This window comes from Vigna umbellata, chromosome 5, assembly GCF_029865625.1.
Source record: "Vigna umbellata cultivar VRB3 chromosome 5, Vumbellata_1.0, whole genome shotgun sequence".
Classification (NCBI taxonomy): domain Eukaryota; kingdom Viridiplantae; phylum Streptophyta; class Magnoliopsida; order Fabales; family Fabaceae; genus Vigna; species Vigna umbellata.
This window is the reverse complement of record NC_142169.1, coordinates 54,640,994-54,661,885: the sequence shown is the minus strand read 5'-3', so window position 1 is coordinate 54,661,885 and position 20,892 is coordinate 54,640,994. Positions and strand designations below refer to the sequence as shown.

Here is a 20,892-nt window from a genome sequence, read left to right as displayed (position 1 = left end):
TGCACATTTGCAAATATGGCCTCACCTGTATTCCATCAATCAATACAGTGTATTATACCTTTTATTTAAAACAAATATGTTAAAAGTTTACTGGAAAAATGTTGTTGATTTAATTAAAAGAATTTGCACTTCAAAGCTTATAACTTAACTTCTATTTATAGATACATATGTATTATTCTTTCCTCATTTATTATTAGATTTTCTTATATATATTTTTTGAAATTTCAGCTCTTGAGGCTGTTATTTTTCTAAAAGAAGTAATTGCTACTTTTAAATTAGAATTCTTCAAATCAAATTATTTTCTACAGTTATAATATTTTGACTAATTTTTTTTAAAAAAAATTAGTTTGGTAATACAAATATTTTTTGAAAAACTAAAAGATTTTAAATAAATTTTAATATATTAAAATATAAAGTATTACAAAGTAATAAACAATATGAATTAGTTCTTAAATCAGTAACTTTATTTTCCCTATATTTATTTATTATTAGTATATTATAGTTTATAATATATTCCATATACTAACATTTTATTGGTAAAAAAAAATTAAATAAACATAAATTGGGAGACATGTAATTAAAAATATATTATATATAATTCTAAAAGAGAGTGGAAAGTATCTATTAAATTACACAGTTATTAAAAAAACTACTTCAATTAAGTTTTGTTAGACACGCCTCTTCCTTTTCATTAAAAGGCAAATCCGACAACTTTTTGTTTATTATACGACAAAAACAGACTGACTTGATGATTCTTTTCCAGTTAAAAGGCAAAAAAAGAAGGCATGAGATGCAAACACGGCAGTATAATGCACGAGTAATTTTTTTAAAGCTTACCCATTTATATAATTTCTAAAGAATATGATACCATTTTCATAAATTATCCCTTTTAGCTCCCTATTTTAAATTATTATTGTCATGAAATGCAAGCATTATTATATCAAAAACCTACTTTCTGTTTTGTGGGTGGGTCTTGTTTGTCTGGAATTAGCATCAAGGACACATCCTTAAATGCAATAATATGGTTAATTTATTGCCTCTGAGTCCATTCTACTTATACAAATCTAAATAGATATCCAATTGAGTAAGAAAGATTCACCTTAAATGCTTGTGTATACATCTTATGCCACTATACACAATCCAGGTAGTCCAGAAAAAAAAACAAATGCAAGCCGACAAGTGTATGTTGTTTGTCTTACACGGAAGATAGTAATCAATAGTAACAAATAAAGCTGAGCAAAATCAAAAGTATCACTTCTTCACCCAAGACACTTTCACCACCTCTTAAAAAAATCCTCCAATATAACAACCATCGATTTGACAAGGAAGAAAATCTACAAAAGTCTTTGATCGAACGTGATTGTGATTTTGACATACATAACCATATGACTGGAAGGATATATTTTGTGAATTATTTGGTTTAACCCCATAGTTTGAATGAGAAAATGTTCTCTACAAATTTTTAAATACCAGACTTTCTCGTATATATCGTACACTGTAAACATTATTTAATAACAAATCAATTGGTTGCACATATAGAATGGACTAGAGTACCATATAACTTCAATTACATAATCAAATGTTGAAGCAAGACTATCGCATTCATGTTAGCATTCATGTTAGGAATATGATCCATTGAATTATATGTAAAACTAGATAAACTTGAAGCATCTAGAAACTCCTCAAAGAAATTCATTAACATAAATCCAGTTGCTGGGTTATAGCTATAGTAAATCACTACATTAGAATTTACATAAAAATTATTTATTAATATATGACAATCATGAGATTATTTACGGAGTAACTAGAACAGAGCAATATACGATACTGAACGTGAAACAAAGCTAAAAAGCATACTTGAAAAGAGGGAGAGTAGTCGAAGACGGAGAAGCTGGCAGTGCTGGAAGCGACCTGCACTGACGGCGGCGGCAGGGGTGGAAAGTTTGATGCAGCAGCTTCAATCTCTCAGGGTTTGCAATAATGTATTTAGGGTTTTATAGGGACAACGATGTGTATTTTAATCTCTCTTGTGTATTTTAATCTCTCTTGTGTATTTTAATCTCTCTTGTGTTGAAAATACATATAGGGTCCTCTACTTATAATAGAAGAAATATGAACAGATTAACTAAAGATAAAAGATAAATATAAAATAAAGATAATAAATCTAACAACAAGAATAATGACCCAATAATTATTTAAGAATGATACTCAAAATTGAAACCAATTTAAGCACTACTTACCATAAAAGAGCTGCCTGGACCACATCTTAGTTAAGAGGGACAGGACCTATCGCAAAAGTCAAATGCATAGAACCCTTGGTGGAGATTACGAAAGCAGGCGTATCAATGAATTCAGGCATTGATACTAGAGATGACAACTTAAGATTTAAGATCCAATCGCATTCAGGTGGTGCTGACTGTTATGTTCATCCCTGACAAAATTATCACCATATTATCCTTTCATCTTTACCATTGTAAAGAGGCAATGGAAATAAATAACACTGCAAAATGCACTCAGAATAGTAATTTATTTATAGTTTCCCTCGCATGCACACAAAATTCAATTCAGAGTTCTTTCCCAAGTAGTGGATCTTCTACAAACTTCACACACTCAATGATATAGAGAACCAATATCCATGTATGTACATTAATGACATGACAATATTCTGTAAACACTAATACCAATACATATAATATTACTATATGATTAGTTGATCAATGATCAGTTATTAAATATAAAAAATGAAAACAAGCATGTATTGAAGGTGAAGTTGCAATTAAAACTGACCTACTAAGAAACAAACAACTGTAAGAAAAATTGAAGGTGATGGAACCGCAAGAGTTTCCTGTCAATAATATAAGATGTTGTTATACAACATTACAACTAGACATTTTTCTATATTGGTAAAAAATGTAAAAAACTTTTTAAATATGTACAATCATAATTCAAATTTACCTGAAGGTATAGATTGCATCTACCAAAATATTGAATAGAATAAGTCACAAACAATATTTAGCTCCAATTTCCCTGCAACTTTTGTGAGGGTATTTTTCGACACTTCCATTCAAATCTCAAAACCAGCTCATTCAATGTCAAGTATTAATTAATGAATTAAGAGCGTACTTGTCTCATAGTCCAAAACATCTTAAATTGCATTGCTGCCACGAAATTTTCATCGAGGTAATGCTGTAACTTGTACTTCTCACCTAGTATTCTTGTGCAACAGACCTGCTTTAATACTAGGAAGTCTTGAACCGTATCATAACTTTCTCCCTTGTTTCATAATCTTTTAGAATGGATAAAGTGCATATTACATCGCTAGCACCCTTCCTTTTAGAAATAGTTAAAGTAAAGCAGTTAACCATCTGATTGAGACTTTACCAATTGTCCTTGCAAGAACACTTCCCATCAAAGAAATGATGAAACCTGTTTGAATCTCTCATAATGATTGGTCGCCCTATAGTAACTGATGCAAACTTCATAAATACATGGCAGTCATCACAGACACGTATGTTCTTTATGATCCGTATTGGTGCAATCCCATTGGGCTTTCTAATTAAAGCAAATGCAAGAGCAAGTTTCTCACTGTGGTAGGAAATGGATCTAAATTTTTCTTCCTCTCCCACATTGTGTAGGACAATGTTTATATCAGGATTATAACCAATTTGTCGAAATATTGTGATCAATCTGTTCAATTCTCCATAGATTTTTCCCACTTCTGGATGAGAGTGATCTTCTGAAACAAATCTGTGGACTTCATTCCCAACCTCAACCCAACTGTAGGCCGCAAGCTTCTTTGCACTCTTTTCCTTCATGAGAGATCTTACAACAGCTACATCTTTCCATCTTCCGCAAGCAGCATACAAATTGGAAAGCATTATGTAAGGTCCAGCATTATGTGGATCCAATTTAAAGAGATGATTAGCTGCCAACTCTGCACTCTTTAGGTCAGCTTTGGTACAAACAGATAGTAACGTGGACCAAATACGGCAACTTGGTTCGTGAGGCATACCTTGAATTAGATCCACTGCTTTATCAATTCTACCTGACCTACCAAGGAGAGTGACCATACATGCATAGTGATCCAATGTGGGTGTCATTCCTTGTACACTAATAGAATCAAAATATTTCTGTCCTTCTTTTACCATATCAGCATTGATACAAGCAGATAAGACAGCCACAAAAGTAATACTATCAGGTTTGAAATTTTCTTGTTGCATTCTTTCAAACAAAGCCAAGGCCTCAGGAACCTGTCCATTTTGTGCATAACCCAGAATCATGGCATTCCAAGTGACGACATTCCTAATAGGCATAGTTTCAAAAACGACCCAGGCAGCCAAAGTGATTCCACATTTGGAGTACATATCAACAAGGGCACTTGATACAAGCATGTCATTCTCAACGCCCACTAAAATTACTTTTCCGTGGACAACTTGACCATGGTACAACGAAGCTAGTTTAGCACAGGAGCAAATCACACTAGAAATGGTGTAACAGTCAAGTTTAACATTTCTACGTAGCATGTCCCCAAACAACATCAAAGCATCCTCCTCTCTTCCATTTTGAGCATAACCAACTATCATGGTTGTCCAAGAAATTTCATCTTTATTCGGTAATTTGCTAAATATATTTCTTGCATCTTCTACACGTCCACATTGAAAGTAAGCATTGAGAACATTTGAAACTGTTACTACGTCAGGTTTCAAAGCTGACAACTGCATTTCACCAAACAAATGTATGCACTCACCAGGTTTTCCCAATTTTACATACCGAGAGATCATGAGATTCCATGAAACAACATTTTTATTAATCATTCGATCAAACAACCACCGTGCCCTATCTATATCACCACATCTGGCATACATATCAGTCACAGCATTCCTTACAAAAGTATTTCCTTCCAAATCAGTAACAACAATCTTTCCATGAATCTGTTTCCCATGCCTCAAATCCAAAAGCTGAGAACATGCTTGCAATGCCTTCACATAGGAGTGATGGGTAGGCTGAAACCCCTCTTCCTGCATTCTCGTAAGAACTTCTAATGCTTTGCCTGAATGTCCATTACTAGCAAAATATGCAATTAATGTGTTATATGAAATAGAATCGCGATAAGGCATTTGATCAAAGACAACATGTAAATTCTCAACCGTGCCCATCTTTGCATAAGCAGAAAGCAAGGCATTCCAAGAATAAACATCTCTCTTAGTCATGTTATCAAACACGTTTTGAGCATCTGCGAGCTTGCCCAGTTTGGCATACAAATGGATGAGTTGGTTGTGGATGAAGGAATCTTTGGGTTGAAAAAGGTGAAGTTCCATGTGAGACTGCAGTCGCTTTGCTTGAATGAAGTCATTGGCTCGAGCACAATGAAGCACAAGACGAGTGTAATCATTAACAGAAGTTGGTCCATTAGAGTACAACAGATCTATGGTTTGGTGAAGCATTTGCTTGACCTTCATTTTGGTTTGGCAACCCCAGCCTCTCCCACCAGCAGCTAGTTTTTGATAACTCCTTACCGGTTTCATCAAAGATAATTCCTCTAGCTAGTCCAACCACCATCTCCCCTGCATTTATAGATTTATAATTGTGAAGGACTCTAACACAGTCAATTTGTTGAGGTGATTAAACATGATAAACATCAATGAAATCATGTTTCTACTGCCTATTGTAACGCACTTCTTTCATCTACCAGAGATATCTATTAACATTGGATTTCCTGCAACAGTATCAGCACAGACCTATGTTCGCTAAAACTGCAAATGTATAGTATAGCAGTTAATATGCGAGTGAGAAAGGATTTTATTCAGATTTACAAGGTGTATATTGAGAAACAAATTCAGAACGAATTTATCAAAACATGAATTTGCCACGAAAACAGAACTTGATAGGCTAATAAAAGTAGAAAGGAAACCAAGAAATGCCTGTGTCTGAGGCTAACCATGGTGAGCGAGAGAAAAATTAGGGATTAGGATAGCAACGAGTTTGAAGCATTTGTTTGCACCACAATGTTAAAGAAAACTAATACAAAGATTTATTAAAGTGGTAGAATTTTTCTGAAAGAAAGAAGGGACTCCATGGAATAAATTTTTTCTAAAAAATGATACTTTTTCTATAAAAAAAAATTCTTAGATATCTTCGTAGAGATAAATATTTTTTTACTCCTAAAAACACCCTTTTAAGTATTTAAAATTATCTTTTATAAAATGGATATTTCAACTAGTATGTTATTAATATACTTTAGATTGAGATAAAGAATACTTAATTGCTTCAATTGCAAATGTAACTCATAATTGAAATTTAAAAAACTTAAACCACTCTACTGCTCCTAGAGTGCAATTAAACATTTTTAAATAAATATCAAATTATGTCTCAGTAAAACTTTAATTATTAAAATACATTTTGTTTAGAAATAATTCTTATACTAACATTTGCATTTTCTTCCTCCAATAATGTTAGGATACTGGGTGATAGGATAAAAGGCAGGGGAGCCGAACGGTAGGAGACAGGGGGAAACAAGCCGAACAGTGGAAGGTGGTGAAGAGTTGGAGCCAAACGGTAGGATACCGGGGGAAGCAAGCCGAACGGAAGGCGATGAAGAGCTAGAGCCGATCGGTTGAAGAGTGACTATCCTAGTTGGGACAACAGTTAGGATGAGTGGGAAATAATTATAGTAAATAAGGCCATATCCTAGGAAAATATTCAATATAAGTTAATTATAGTAAATAGAATTATATCCTAGGGAAATATTGAGTATAAGTTAATTAAAGTAAATAGAATTATATCCTAGGAAAATATTCAGTATAAGTTAATTACAATAAATAGAATTATTGATATAAATAAAGCTAGATGCTATTGTTTAGGACATGCTTTTGATTATTGAGTCTTGTGACAGGCGGCTATGCTCTTGTGAGGGAGGTTATGCTCCCAAGTAATTGAAGGAGGTTATGCTCCCAATTACCCTTGTTTACTTTTGTTTATTGAGATATTACAATCAATAAAAGAAATTCATTCGTTCATTGTTCTGTTTCGTGTTGTGAGTGTGTGAGAGGTTGTGCTGGTTAGGTTTCATACTCAAGTAAGTAACAAATAATAACTCTAAAATTGTCTTCAAACGATGGTGTATCCATACACATCTTTTTTTTCGTGAGAAATAATAATTTTTGTATGATAAAAGCAGAATAACAAAATTGTGCGGAACAGGGATATGATTCAAACTTCCTCTATTACTACCTATAAACAAAATCTACTACTACTTATATTTAGAGAAGATTTACATCCCTCAAGTCATTATAATATTATAAAATTTTCAACCAAGTTTAAGATATTAGTTAACATCATCTATCTATAAATTATGAATTGATACAGATTGTTCACTGAGAAGTAACATCACATTAACATATGTATATAGGAATATCCAAGCTGCACAAAAGTATAACATTTTGTGAGGCATGATATATATATGATGAGAGAAGATTTTAAAACTGCAAAACTCCAATTAGGATAGAGTCTTTTGAGAAGGCCATGACAAAAAGATTAACTATAACAATGTTCCACTCCAAAGGATTCTAACACACTTTTACGTAATTATTGACAAAGACTTTTCCAAAAGCAAGTTAGAAACATAAGAAGCAAAAGGGGCAAATAACAAGCATATTGTCAGGTGAAGAAGTTTCTGAATGATACGAGGTCTGAATTGGTTTCTTCTCAGCAAGCATTGGCATCTTCTAGAAGCAAAATAGAAGAGCAATACAATACCCTATTAAAAATCTACTGCTTGAAATCTTGAAAAATTTCCCTTTGGTATATTGAGAGAGAAAAATATCAAACAAAAAAATACCTAAAAGCAACGCAGCAAAATGAAGAATTGATACAAATAAAAGTGATAAAAGGAATGAAAACGAAAACAGAGAAGAAACCTAAGCAAAGCAAACCGGAATCTGATTCTTGGCAACCATATGGGGTGAGGTCCAAGTGCGGCGGGGCTGAAGTACAGGTGCGGCGGGGCGGTGAGAGTCATGCTGCAAGGGTTAGACGTAGAATTTAGAAGTAAGAGAAGAGGAAAAGATTAAAATAATTGAGGAATAATAAAAATAAAATAAATTTATTAAAATTATATATTTTTTTAATTATTTATTTATTAAAATATATTAAAAAGAAGTATTTAAGCAGGTTTATTTATTCAAGTTTAAAATAAACTTAGAGTATTTTCTTGAAATTTTGAAATAAACTTTTGGAATTTAACGAAGTTTAAACCATTTTTCCATTAGTTAAATTCATTCTTAAAATTATATTAACCTATAGTCTACCTATCAATTTTCTTATTATCTTATAAAATTTCAAACAAATAAATAGATATTCCTATAGCAAGAGAGAACTAAAGTCTTGTGTCACCGTCGAAAATTACGTATTCATAATGAAAACAAAATTATGCACTTATTACACTTTCAGCAAGAAACAGAAGATCCTCGTAATATTCCATATTCTTGCCAAAATGTCTACCATAAAGCATAATGCACTTGCTTATTAACTTCACTGTTCCTTCACTTTTCTCTTCCAAGCTGAAACTTTTGGACAAGAATACTAAGATCGATAAGGATAACCCTCAAGAATTTTGGTTAAGAGGTGAGTACTTCATCAACTTTTTGTGTTGTGTATTGTTTCACCTTCTTGTCAATTAAGAACACTGAATAAATTTTGGGTTTAGTTTCCTGTGTTAGCTGAATGGTTTTGGTTTTGATGCTAAGTTAAAGTTGGGTGGAGCTCAAAGAAAGCTGTGTTTCTTTGTGTTGCATGTTATGTATGCAAAACTTGGTGGTCCATATTTGCAGTTTCCATGTCGTTTTGATGGCAGAACAAAATACACTTTTGAATGGAAAAGAGTATCTTTCTTCTTAGCCATTATAGGTGTTTTATTATTGGGAGACAATGGAGTCGTTTTTCTTAGCTTGGCTATGAAGTGACCTTTCTTTGATATTAAAGTGCTTGTCAAAGAGAGTCATCGTATCATCATTTCAATATTCCCTTTAATATACAATTCACAAGAAGTGGAGAATATATATAAATAAATAATGCATCAAGTTAAGAAAATAAGCCACTAGGAAACCCTCTGGATTTGTGTTACATGACTACTAACGATTGTGAAACATGGAGTTTTGTTAAATGTTTGGTTTTACGTCTCAGCCATGTTTTTTCATGTTCATTGAGAAGCTAGTATGGATGTTTGGTCTTATTATCTGACAACTATGATAAGACAAGTGGAAGCAGTGGTGTGCTGCTTTGAAACTGAATAATATGAGCTCAGTCCATAGCATATCAACCACTTCTGTCTGATAAAAATCTGAAGATATCATACTGATGTGACTTGGTAACCATATTTCAACTTTTTTTCTTATTCCTTTCACATTATCAGAAATCTCAAGATTTCTCTACCTAAATATTTAAATACACTGACTAAGAGATTTGGTCCTAGCAAGTTAAAAGTTTTGGATACCACTTGAAGTGGTGCTTAAATTTAAAACGTTGTAGGAGTATACCTATGTAGTCTAAGAACACTCTTACTCCCCTAAACTCTAATGATGATCCAAAGCACAAAACATATGGAAATTTATAGAGTTTTCCCCTTAAAGAGTATTGTTATATAAATAGCTGCAAATTTTATAAGATTATGGTCTCCAAATTTATGCAACAACTTTGAACATTGGTTTAAAAAATATATCATATTTATGAAAATAATCAATTCATATCTCATGTTACACCATATATTTGGGTAATTGCTAACACAAAATTAGTGGTCTTATTTACCATTTTGCTAATTTGCTTGAGTTTCCCTTTCACTAAATTGTTTAATGCACTCATCTTCATAAATTGTGCTACTTTTTTGTTGTTGGAAATAAAAGGAGAATTTTATTTTCTTCTTTTCCCAATTTTTGATATAGAGAGAAAATCACATTCAAACTGAAAAGACCAATGACATAGATATTAAAACTATAATCAAATTTATTAAACTATTATTACTAATTTGTATTTAATCATTAAGTGTATTCGAATCTACATACTTAAAACTCTTCATCTTTGTCATTAAAGGTGTAAGACATTATTTCTTTGCTTCTAATAATGGTGTTTGTACTTTCACAAAAATACAATATGATATGTATATTATAAAACAGAATGCAGCAATCAAGTATCATCACAATTCAGATCCATTTGCATTTATAAACATATGTTTTTTTTTCCTTTCATATGATTTACATTTTCTGTAAACAATAATGACTTGTGGTTTACGTTTGAAGACCACAACATAAGAATGTACATAAAATCGTAGAAGTAATCCATCTGAGTGAAAGAATTAGGTTCATGAAAACAAATCCTGCACAACAAATCGAAACAACAACCTATTTCTTGAGTATGTTAAGTAACACCATGTTACTATACTTGTTTGAAGTTGCCATATCTTCAAAATCCTTTCCAAGCATCAAGAACTTCATGGAAGACTTCGGCAATCAGATCCCTATCTGCATTATGCAAAAAGGTGTTGAAATCATCACGGATTTCATATATTTTGCCAAACTTCACAAGATACCGAATACAAGTCATCTTCAGTTTCATCAACTGATATAGAGAAGCGTTTTGGAGCCTCTCAAGTACATTTTTTGTGTCAATGTCTTCAAGAAGACTCTCATGGCATGCATCTCTTAGATCAGATATGTCATACTTGTCAGCTGCACGAAGAAGGGCCAGCCTATGCATCAGAAACTCTTCATGTTTGATGATTCCATAGAGATAATTGAGAAAAGTCTGGCATGAATCGAGTGACATATCTGAGATGTTTATGGTTGACAACTCTTTCTCTTGAAGATTATGTGAAAACATGCTGCGGAATACGGGTGATCTTGCAGCAAGAACAGCTCTATGAGCTCCAATACTTCCATCAGAAACATTGATGGTGATGTCAGTGTGGATTCCTTCTGTTAGCATTCTACCAAGACACTCTATGGCATTTGCATTTGATCTTTGCTGAGTAAATCCTTCTGCCCAAATGGAACAAGGTTCTCCACTCTGCATTCAGATATAACATTCCAAGTTAAGATAAGGTATATGCATGATCAGTGTAAAAAGATTTCTACTTTGTAGGTACTAATCCATTGTCACCACCAATCTTCATGCTTATTATTGATGATCTTCCATAATGCCAGATGAAGGATTTAGTTAAGTGCTCATGATTATGACTGTGGATTACAAAGCCTTGAAATGATCATCGTTTGCAATAAACACTAAAGAAACAACCATATCTAAAGAAATGTGTATTTAGAACATACGTTTGGGGATGCAGTCTTCAAATCTAGAAACTCAACGTCAATAATGAATTTCCCAGTTAGTGGAACCTCAATTGCCCAAACAAAATCCTCGTTGTTCTTTAGAACTTTGTCTTTTATTTCTGCAACATGTAAAAAAAGAGAAGATTTATGCATGTACTCAGTGAATAAACTGTTGATCAGAACTTGTCAGCAAAAACAGTTTTGAGAAATTGTAAAAAAGCAAACAAAGTGGCATGAGATAAGCCATATTGTCTTCTATTTGCAATTATCATGCACTTTGGACAAAGTACAAGAACATCATACTAATAAACGCAGAATCTAAGATTATTGATTATTCTCTATTCAGAAGAAAAAGTAAAATGAACCAACAAAAAAGAGAGAAAAGGTAAAAAGAAACAAGACCTGGGTGTATGATGGCCCTGCGATCTCCAACAGAACTTACAACCCGAATGATGAAAGATGCAATTGGAGGGTTGTCTCTTGTAAGATTCGATATTTCTGGAAACAATTTAACAAACAAAACCCTGTTCTTCTCCACAGACAAATGCCTTCATTTCAAACCAGAAAACATATATACAAAAATCAAAACCACACTCTTTGTTCCAATCTGACACCAAATCAACAACACAAAATCTAAAACAAGGGTCTTCAAATTACAGCGCAAAAAACAAACTTTCTGAGGTACCAAACACTTCATCACACACCAAAACCAATTAAACCACGTGGGGTGTTGCATAATCTGCTGATCAAACAACACAACCCCACTTGTGAGTCTTCTGTTCTTTAAATGAAACACGATCACTTTCTTTTTTTAAGAAACGGACAAATAAACATACAGACGAATAGAGAAATACCAGTTCCACTTTCCGATCTTGAAAGGATCGGATTTTCGGTAAGTGCAAGAAGCCAAGTTTTCGATTCTCCATTGAGCAAGGCGTGGTGTGGTTTCGACTCTGTATGCAGAATCGCTCATCCTATCAGCAAAAGCAAGTGCTGTTGTGATTTCATGGATGCAATCCAAAATTCCCTCCAGCAAAAACTCTCCCGGCTTTCCCAGGTTGACTCTTTCTTCTCCAGCTCACTTCACTCTTCATATGAATATCCTCTGTTTCCTCACTCTGTTTCCGCCCACTCTGTTTTTCTTCTTTTATTTATTTCAAACTCCCCCAAAATTTCAGAAAGTGTTCAACAACATTCACGCTGTCTTTGATTAGGTTGCAATTTCTTTGAGAGGTTTCGGACACGCAAGGATTTTGGTGTTGCTTTTACCCTTTTTTTTTGGAGATTAAAAGAAACAAAAGAGAGAGAGTGATTTGTACTTTTATTGGTATGGGATGGTGATGGCCTATGCTGATAAATGTCTATAAGTCTTAACACATATTGCTTATATCATTGGGGATGAAGAAGGTATACGTGTTGGATTTTATGTTGATTCAGGATGACCCTTTGGTTGGGTCATTTATGAGACTGCTTTAAAGGGAAAAGAATTTTTTAATTTTTTATGCTTTGAAGCAAAGTATCTGTTCCTTCCAAATCTAACCAATTTCTCAAAACCACATTCTTGGATTGTGGATGCAACATACTTTCCTCACAAATAACTCTTCATCTCTTGCATTATTAAACTTCACTAATTATAATATTGTCAAACTTAAAAATCTAAGTGTAACGTGTATGTTTCTTTCATTGCAGTTAATGTTATCAGTAAAAGTGTCTTTGAACTTTGAAACCTTCGATAACATCCTCAATAATACAAAAATGAATGAAGAGATATTCAAAACAGTGTAACATAACACTTGTACTTATCCCCCAAAGCATAGTTTGATGTCTGGATCAACCTATTGACTCTCTCTCTCCACGTGTCCCGTGGTGCAACCTTTGGTCTTGTGATATTTAATTTTGTGTGACTCTGATGCTGATATAACCAATGCTGTGGCATGCTTCATTTCATCATTTCAACAGTGTCTTGCATCAGTGTAGTGTGATGGTTGGTTGATCTCAGTTCCCCTTCACTTGCAAATTGCAAATTGCAGAATTTTCTTCTGAAATGGGCCAGACTCTGCAGTAATGAATCCACTGAAAAATCCATTTTTTTTCAGTTCTTCCCATACCCTTTTTTCTGCTGCTGCAAGTAGACCTGTGACTCACTTGCAAGTTGACCTTGGTGGATGCAACAGGAACCTAATGTAACTGTAGTTCAACCAAAGTTGAATTTTTGGTGTACCTTTTAACTTCAGGGAGAAGAAAAAGATATGGAATTAGGTGCACTTAAGTCTGGCTAAATCTTCATTCAAAAACAGTTTTGGCATTGATAATTAAGAGTTTAAGAAATTTTCAAATATGTTGGTGTGAAGAGAATGTAACTAAATGAGTTGGTGAAGGTTTCTTATTCCTATAAATTTTCAGTAAATGGTTGTTTTCTACCTTTCATTGGGAACATCACATTAAAAAAAAAGTAGTAAAATCAATAAATTTGATTATATATTGATCATGTTTGGAAAAAAATATATATTCTTTTTTTTTTCTGGTTTCCACTATTTTTTAATATATAAAAAAAAAGCTATTTGCAGCTGAAATTTGTAAAAGGAAATATGTAAAAATAACTTGTTTTTGTGAATCTAAAACAAGTAGTTTATGATTTTGTTTACCTTCATCCATGCATGTCATTTTTCCTCATACAAAATCTGTTTTTTTTTTCAAAAGAAATTAATTCTTAGAACCCCTTTTCATCAAACTTATCCAAATAAAAGTTAATTTGAATTATAATCGTTTATACATATTATTAATTTTTAAAATAATTTGATTTTTTTTATTATACCAAACACACAACCTTCATGTAAAAACTATAAAGTGAACACTTCATAATTTCTTAGAGAGAAAAAAAAATATGAATAACCAACTTTTCAGTTTTCAGCCTGATAAAGAATAAAAATTATTTGCTTAGTTAACACACTTAACATCCATAAAAATTCAAAATTCCATTATTTGTTTATTTAACATTTCCATAATGGTGATGATTTGGTCACGCAACTTTTAGCTTTGTCTTCCCTCCTATTTAACTCAATGCATTATGATTACCCTTTATATAAAAATCGAACAAATTGAATTATGTAAATGAATTTCCATTAAATATGAGACAAAGCAAAGTATGGTGTTGACGTTGATGGAGAAAGATGGAATCTTGAGATTCAATGGGTTTTCTCTTTCATGGAAAGTCCAAAATTCATTTAAGAAAGAAGACAATATGATAATAAGTTGTTAAAAAAATAAAAAAATAAAAAGAAAAAAACCTAAAAGAGACGTATGATAGAAGGCAATGAAAGAGAGAACCTTTCATGCAATCTTAGTAATTGAAATTAAACATTTTTTAATGTTTGTAATCAAGTGGACACACACACCATCAATTATAATTGGTTGCCATTAATCTTAATTATTGTGTTCTTTTTGGCTTTTATAGTTTTTTAATAAACTTATGCTATTTCATGAATGAATGTGGACATGGTTTATCTCTTGTAGAAAGGGTAATTATGCTAATTAAGAGTAAGTGCATGAATAAGTACAGAGAATCTCTCTTTGTTCTTTGTATTCTTCATGCATAAGTACACTTTGTTGTTTCTTCATAATGGTAATAAATTATTACCACCAAATTTGGAAGTTTTTATTTTTTCTAATTAATTATTTAATCATCAAAACTTTCATCCTTTTACAAATTTTACTACTTTCTAAATCTTTTTTTAACAGTTCATAATCAATGTTTAAAATTTCTACAATTTTTTAAAAACAAAAAAAAAATGGCGTTTGTTTTATTTTGCCTTTAAAATGTTACCATTTTGACCTCATTTTAGTTTTATTAAAAAAATCCATAACACACCATCATGTTACAAACTTTCCACGTAATTTTGTAGATATTAAAAGTTTACATAAGATGGAAACAAATTTCAGTAATAAGATTTTCATAATGATTTTAAGTAGTGTATTTTGTTTTTTTTTATTTATATAAAAAATATTATATTAAAATATAGTAGAAATTATTAAGTTAATTTTGTTAGATAAAAAATAATATGTTTAATTGTAATTTTTATCACTCAGGTGCGCTATTTCCACAAATTTCAATCATTAAATTGTTTTCATTTAGTATAATGAAATTGAAAATATTTTATTAATATATCATTTGTTAAGCAACTCACTCAATAAAATAAATGAAAAATTCATAATGGGATGATCATATGAACTCAAATAAAAATACCTTCTTTATTTCATTGATCCTCAAGATACATTCATACTTGTCCAAGTCCAAAACTTCTCATGCAATTCTTCTTTCATTGTTGGATATTTCCAAACATACATTTCTTCCAAAACATCTTCAACAATTTAAAACTTTCTTCAAAATGTAAACTCTCTAGTCATTTTACCTTTAATTTTGCCCACTTCATATTAAAAAATGATTTTGAACATTTTGTTTTCCAACAAATAATTTAGAACCTCAATTAATTTAAGTCCTCAATCCACATTTGAATTAAACACTTCTTTATACAATATCTCATTTATTTATAATGTTTATTACCAATAAATATTTTTCTTGATGAAATGAACTTTAAGTTTTTCTTTTGAACTTTGATCATATTATATTAAAATTCATTGTTAATAGATTTTCTTTTAAAATTTGTTAATAAATTGTCGGTAATTGTACTTTTTTTAAACTTTGTTAGAAATTTTGTTGGTAAAATGGATGTCAAATTTTTTTAGAAGAATATCGAGAAGATGAAAAAGGAAAGAGACATGGTGACGACAACTAAGGAGGTGACCACAACAATAATCGTAGAAATGAGAACAATAAAGAATGAGAAGGAGGATGAAGAAGAGAATAAAAAAGTGAAAGAAGAGTTGGTGGTGATGACGAAACGACGATGATGATAATGGAGGAAAAAAAGAATAACAAGAAAGAAAAAAAAATAACAAAAGGATGAGAAAGAAAAATAAATAAAAAAGAGGAAGAAAACTAAAATCTCAATTTTTATGAACAATTCATATTTATTAATAATTACTAAAAAACATTTTTTCGATGAATTTTGACCATAGTAAATTATAGGTAAATTTTTTATTGCTGGTAATTATCAACAGAATGATGAACATTTTATCAAGAAATTTTTAATCATTAATAAGTCATCAATCATTTTGATTTATTAACAAATTTGAGTAATTATAAATATATTTTATCTATCAATATTTCTACATTTTCTTATAATATTATCTTCTCAAAATAATAATAATCTATTAGCTAAATTATATAATAGACTCATACATCATTTTACATCTCTACTCTCCCATAACTAACATCATTAATTATCTATCTTTTAACTTAATGCATAATTTTCTCAACAAGTTACTCACACTTTTTCATTTCACTTTCCTCCTAAATACTCATATAACTTTAATTGGTGAACCATTCATTTTACTGTGAATTGGCCATTTTTCAATCTCTCAACATCTTCCTTTTCTTTTTCTTTTTTCCATATCCACAAGTTTTTTAGTTATTTCTTTCCCCCAATATGAGACCCCTAATCCACATTTTTTTTCCTCTTAGACTAAAAGTTGCTTCTTCTTTTTTCACTTATAAAAGGTATTATTGGATCTCAACTTTTTCTTTTCCTTAAGATCACAAAGTCACACTACCCAACTATGTGCATTGTGTCATTTTGACAAAAATATCTCTTTATTTCCTTTCATTAAACATTGTTCATTAATAGTCCATTACATTAGTTTGTCAATCTTTCTTAAAATATAAAGGAAGTATTTCAAGTATTTCAACCCATTTATAATATATATACTCAATCAGAATATAAAACATACATTTCTAAATGAATACTAAAATAATATCCATAAGTAGATTAAGAATAAATATAAAACAAATATTCTTAGTAGTTGATTCATGCTTATACAACATTTTTTTTCCTTGAATTGCATTGTTAGTTCTTGTATTGAAAGTTGGTATATCAATATTCAGCTTCACGTCTATAGTTATGATATAAAATCCAATTTCCTTTTGAAAATCCTCTTATATATTCATCACTTTTATACAAAGTCAAACCTATTTCTCCATCTATTCATCTTCATCTTATTTGCTACAAATATTTCTCCATCTTTGGAAGACCCTTCACAAATTTTATTGTGCATAGTCTTTTGTAATCTAAACAATAAAAAAAGTTTTCATATTACTTGTAATTATTTTGCTCTAAGTTTTTTTTCCTTCAGTTTCTTTATTTTTCGTTCTCTCCATCTTTCAAAACAAATTGTAAATACTATGACATCAGTGTTGTGGGGAAAGTTAGATAGATCTATGATTTATTCATTATGTTTAAGAAATGATGTTTTTTTGTCTAAACTTGTTTTAATATTTTTCCTATGTGATTGAATAATTTTCAATTTCTTAAAATATTTTCAATACAAAAATCTCATTAAATCTTAATGATGTTTTATAAGTTTTGTATAATATTTGTGATTGTGGATTGGATATTTTATTGTTATTTTATCTCTTATATTTTTAAAACTTTAGTTAATTTTGTGGAGAAAGACGGTAGTGATTGAAGGCATAAAAGTGTCTGAGAAAAAAAAATGCAAAATGATTTGAAATAATTTTAATTGCTAAACATAGTATAGTATAAATTATTGTAAACTATTAATTTGAACTGTTTATTGTGTTATTAATACATTCGGTGCTAATTAATTATTGGTGTTCCATTATCTCTCTTCCTCTCTCTCTCTCTCTCTCTCTCTCTCTCTCTCTCTATATATATATATATATATATATATATATATATATATATATATATATATATATATATATATTAAGTATTCTATGCACCATCTTGTTATTATTATTTTAGGATTAAACAGTCATGATTGCCCTATGAATGGGTCCCATATGATATCACTATTGACAAAAAAGAGAAGAAGCAAAATATCTAGGTCTTCAAAAATGGCAAATAATATAGTAATAATTATGGCTATATAATATATAATATAGTTTTTGAAAACGACCCTTTCTTTTAAAATAGTAAAAAGAATAACACCAGACAATGAGGTAAGCCATTTGAAATTTGTAGTGTGTCATTCATTTCCCTTAAATTGGCCAAAAGTTGGAGTGAGAAAAACACCAAGTTTTGTTTAAATTATGTATTATATCAAGAAAAAATAAAACGCAATAGTAAGGAAATATTAAAATTCCAAGAAAATAAAAAGAATGTTAAAAAAAATTAGAGAGAATGAAATTTATATAACAAAAGTTTGTTTGTTTATCGCAGTGTTTACCAACATTGATTTTTGTGGGTCTTATAAAGCTATTCATATTTCAGTATTTTTTTTTATGAAACAAAGTCTATTCTTTTAACATTATGATTGATGCAAAAACATATTTACAGATGAAATTGAATATTACTTTACTTATTTATGTATTAAATCAATTCAACAATAAAGAAACACCTATAACTAAATATATTCATTATAAATTAGAATTTAATAATCTAAGGGTTTACATAAGTTATAACTAATTCAAAAACAGACCACAAACTTTTAGTTACATCCTAAACTTACTCCTTCATATTTTCACCTGTTAAAATCTTTGAAATAAACCAAAAGCAACCTAAATTCAACGTATTAACTAATTACTCAATCAACATCAGATTTATGGTTAATTATGGTTATAAACAAGTTTGAAATGATCTAAAAACAATTTCCAAACCTCAATTATAGTCATAACATCACTAAATTCATCTACCAAAACCTCAATTTAGACCCAAAAATCTACCTAATAACACTCCTTTTTCACTACTTTAAATTCTAAAACATATTTGTATATCCTAGAACTCCAAAACAATAACATTCAAAGTTTAAGAAAGTATCAATTTACAATCATTCACAACATTCATCAATAAGCACATATTTACTCATCAATCATCTAAATTTATAATAGATTCAATCAATCATAAATCTCACACTCTATCAAACATAATTACATACTTCTTAACATGAAATTAAGGCAAATATTAGTTTGCCTTACTTGGAGGAAAACTCAAACAACTCTAAGAAAAACAAACTACTCCTGCCTCGGCCTAGATAACTCTATATGTATCTATAGATTATATAATTTGGGATTAGGTAAGCTCTTAGGATCACTAATCGACAAGAAACTAGAAAAGGAGTAGAATGAAATATGCGACAAAGCCAAATTGTATATGTCTTAAAATAGTCAACCAAAGGAAAAAAATGAGTAAAAACTAACTTACTTTATAACGAAATCTAATGGATAAAGAAGTCAACCTCACTGCCATAATCATCTAAATACCTTATGATCGTCAATAACTAAAAATGTTAGAAAGAAGGAAGAGGAAGTCTAAAGAAAATATTCTAGAGAGATAGTAAATATTTTAGATAATAAGATGCATTTTTATAAAATTTTATTTATATCATCAAACTTTTGACATTAAAATAATTTAGTCTCATTAATTTAATATATTTATCAACTCTAATACTCTATATTTTTAGGTTCAACATATTTCACTTAACTTCTCAATATTTTATATTTTAAAGAATTTATGAGTAGTTAAAATGTCTTAAATTATAATTTTTTTACTAAATATTTTATATTAATTATAAATTAGCTTTTAATTAATTTGTATATTTGCAACTTAATTAGAAAAAAACTAATATTCAACCGTATATATGGTTGATCAACCTAAATGAACTTATTCAATATTACCTATTTAAGTTTAATCGAGATCAGTTCAACTTTTCTTTTTCGGATTTAAATTAAGTAATTAATTTTTATGTGTATAAAGATTTTTTTTTGAATATTTTTTTTATTTTCATTTTACATAAAATTTTATTTTAAAAAATATTCATAGATTAATCATAGTCTATGGAGCTTTTCTTGGTATATTGATATTATAATTTTTTTATATGTAAGTTTAAGTTCCATGAACTGTTTTTTACTCTAACTCACAAATTTAGATCAAATTGTCTAAACTCAACCAAATTGACAAATCTTATTTGAATAAATTCCTTACCAATCAGATACTTTTTTTAAGTTAAAATTACCTCGTTAACCTATCATCTAATGTAAAAAAATTAATGAGAAAGCTTTTACAAAATTTTAAGCACAAAATTTTAAATTATGCTTGATCACTAGGTTAATTAAGTTCATTCACTAGACAATGTTTATGCTGGACTTATATAATTTCATTGTATACTAACCATAATAATAAATATATATTTATATTTAATGGAACTTTGTAATACTCTGTTATCTTTTTTTCTTCTTATCTCCAAAGAATTTAGTTTAACTTTTGATGTTGTAAAGAAAGTAGTTTTAGTCATTATTACTTTATATATATATATATATATTGTTAATTTAACATTAGTGTTTCTTAGACATTTTTAAAATATTAATTTATTTAAAACAAAATATTGAAAAAAATTTAAAATAATGTCAGAAGTGGGATTTGAACCCACGCCCTCAAACGAGGACCAGAACTTGAGTCTGGCGCCTTAGACCACTCGGCCATCCTGACTTCGATGTTATATC

General features: G+C 30.1%; 1 protein-coding gene, 1 non-coding gene and 1 pseudogene across 4 annotated transcripts; all 3 read right to left on the bottom strand.

Moving 5' to 3' along the window:
* Nucleotides 1-2,113: 2,113 nt before the first annotated feature.
* LOC124845659 (pentatricopeptide repeat-containing protein At5g04780, mitochondrial pseudogene) lies at nucleotides 2,114-8,056 on the bottom strand (annotated as a pseudogene). Of its 2 annotated transcripts, none has more exons than XR_015779703.1 (4): nucleotides 7,917-8,056; nucleotides 2,956-5,564; nucleotides 2,788-2,845; nucleotides 2,114-2,431 (listed from the first exon to the last, which is right to left on the bottom strand). The product of XR_015779703.1 is annotated as a pentatricopeptide repeat-containing protein At5g04780, mitochondrial pseudogene, transcript variant X1 (transcript). The 2 variants fall into 2 exon arrangements; XR_015779704.1 differs by having other exon boundaries at nucleotides 7,932-8,025.
* A 2,125-nt stretch (nucleotides 8,057-10,181) lies between these two features.
* On the bottom strand, nucleotides 10,182-12,738 carry LOC124845663 (BTB/POZ domain-containing protein). The gene is made up of 4 exons (XM_047322804.2): nucleotides 12,170-12,738; nucleotides 11,718-11,863; nucleotides 11,316-11,434; nucleotides 10,182-11,055 (listed from the first exon to the last, which is right to left on the bottom strand). Exons 1-4 carry the CDS (start codon nucleotides 12,286-12,288, stop codon nucleotides 10,453-10,455), a joined length of 987 nt encoding a protein of 328 aa, XP_047178760.1. The 5' UTR covers nucleotides 12,289-12,738; the 3' UTR covers nucleotides 10,182-10,452.
* Nucleotides 12,739-20,794: 8,056 nt separating this feature from the next.
* Nucleotides 20,795-20,878, bottom strand: TRNAL-CAA (transfer RNA leucine (anticodon CAA)). The gene has a single exon. It is a non-coding gene; the product is annotated as a tRNA-Leu (tRNA).
* Nucleotides 20,879-20,892: the final 14 nt, after the last annotated feature.

Excerpts from the sequence above, each read along its gene's own strand:
- LOC124845663 (XM_047322804.2), bottom strand. The coding sequence starts at position 12,288 with ATGAGCGATTCTGCATACAGAGTCGAAACCACACCACGCCTTGCTCAA. Across the intron at positions 11,435-11,717 it reads CAGGGCCATCATACACCCAG|AAATAAAAGACAAAGTTCTA; the intron begins GTCTTGTTTCTT and ends TACATGTTGCAG. Across the intron at positions 11,056-11,315 it reads TGAAGACTGCATCCCCAAAC|AGTGGAGAACCTTGTTCCAT; the intron begins GTATGTTCTAAA and ends ATCTGAATGCAG.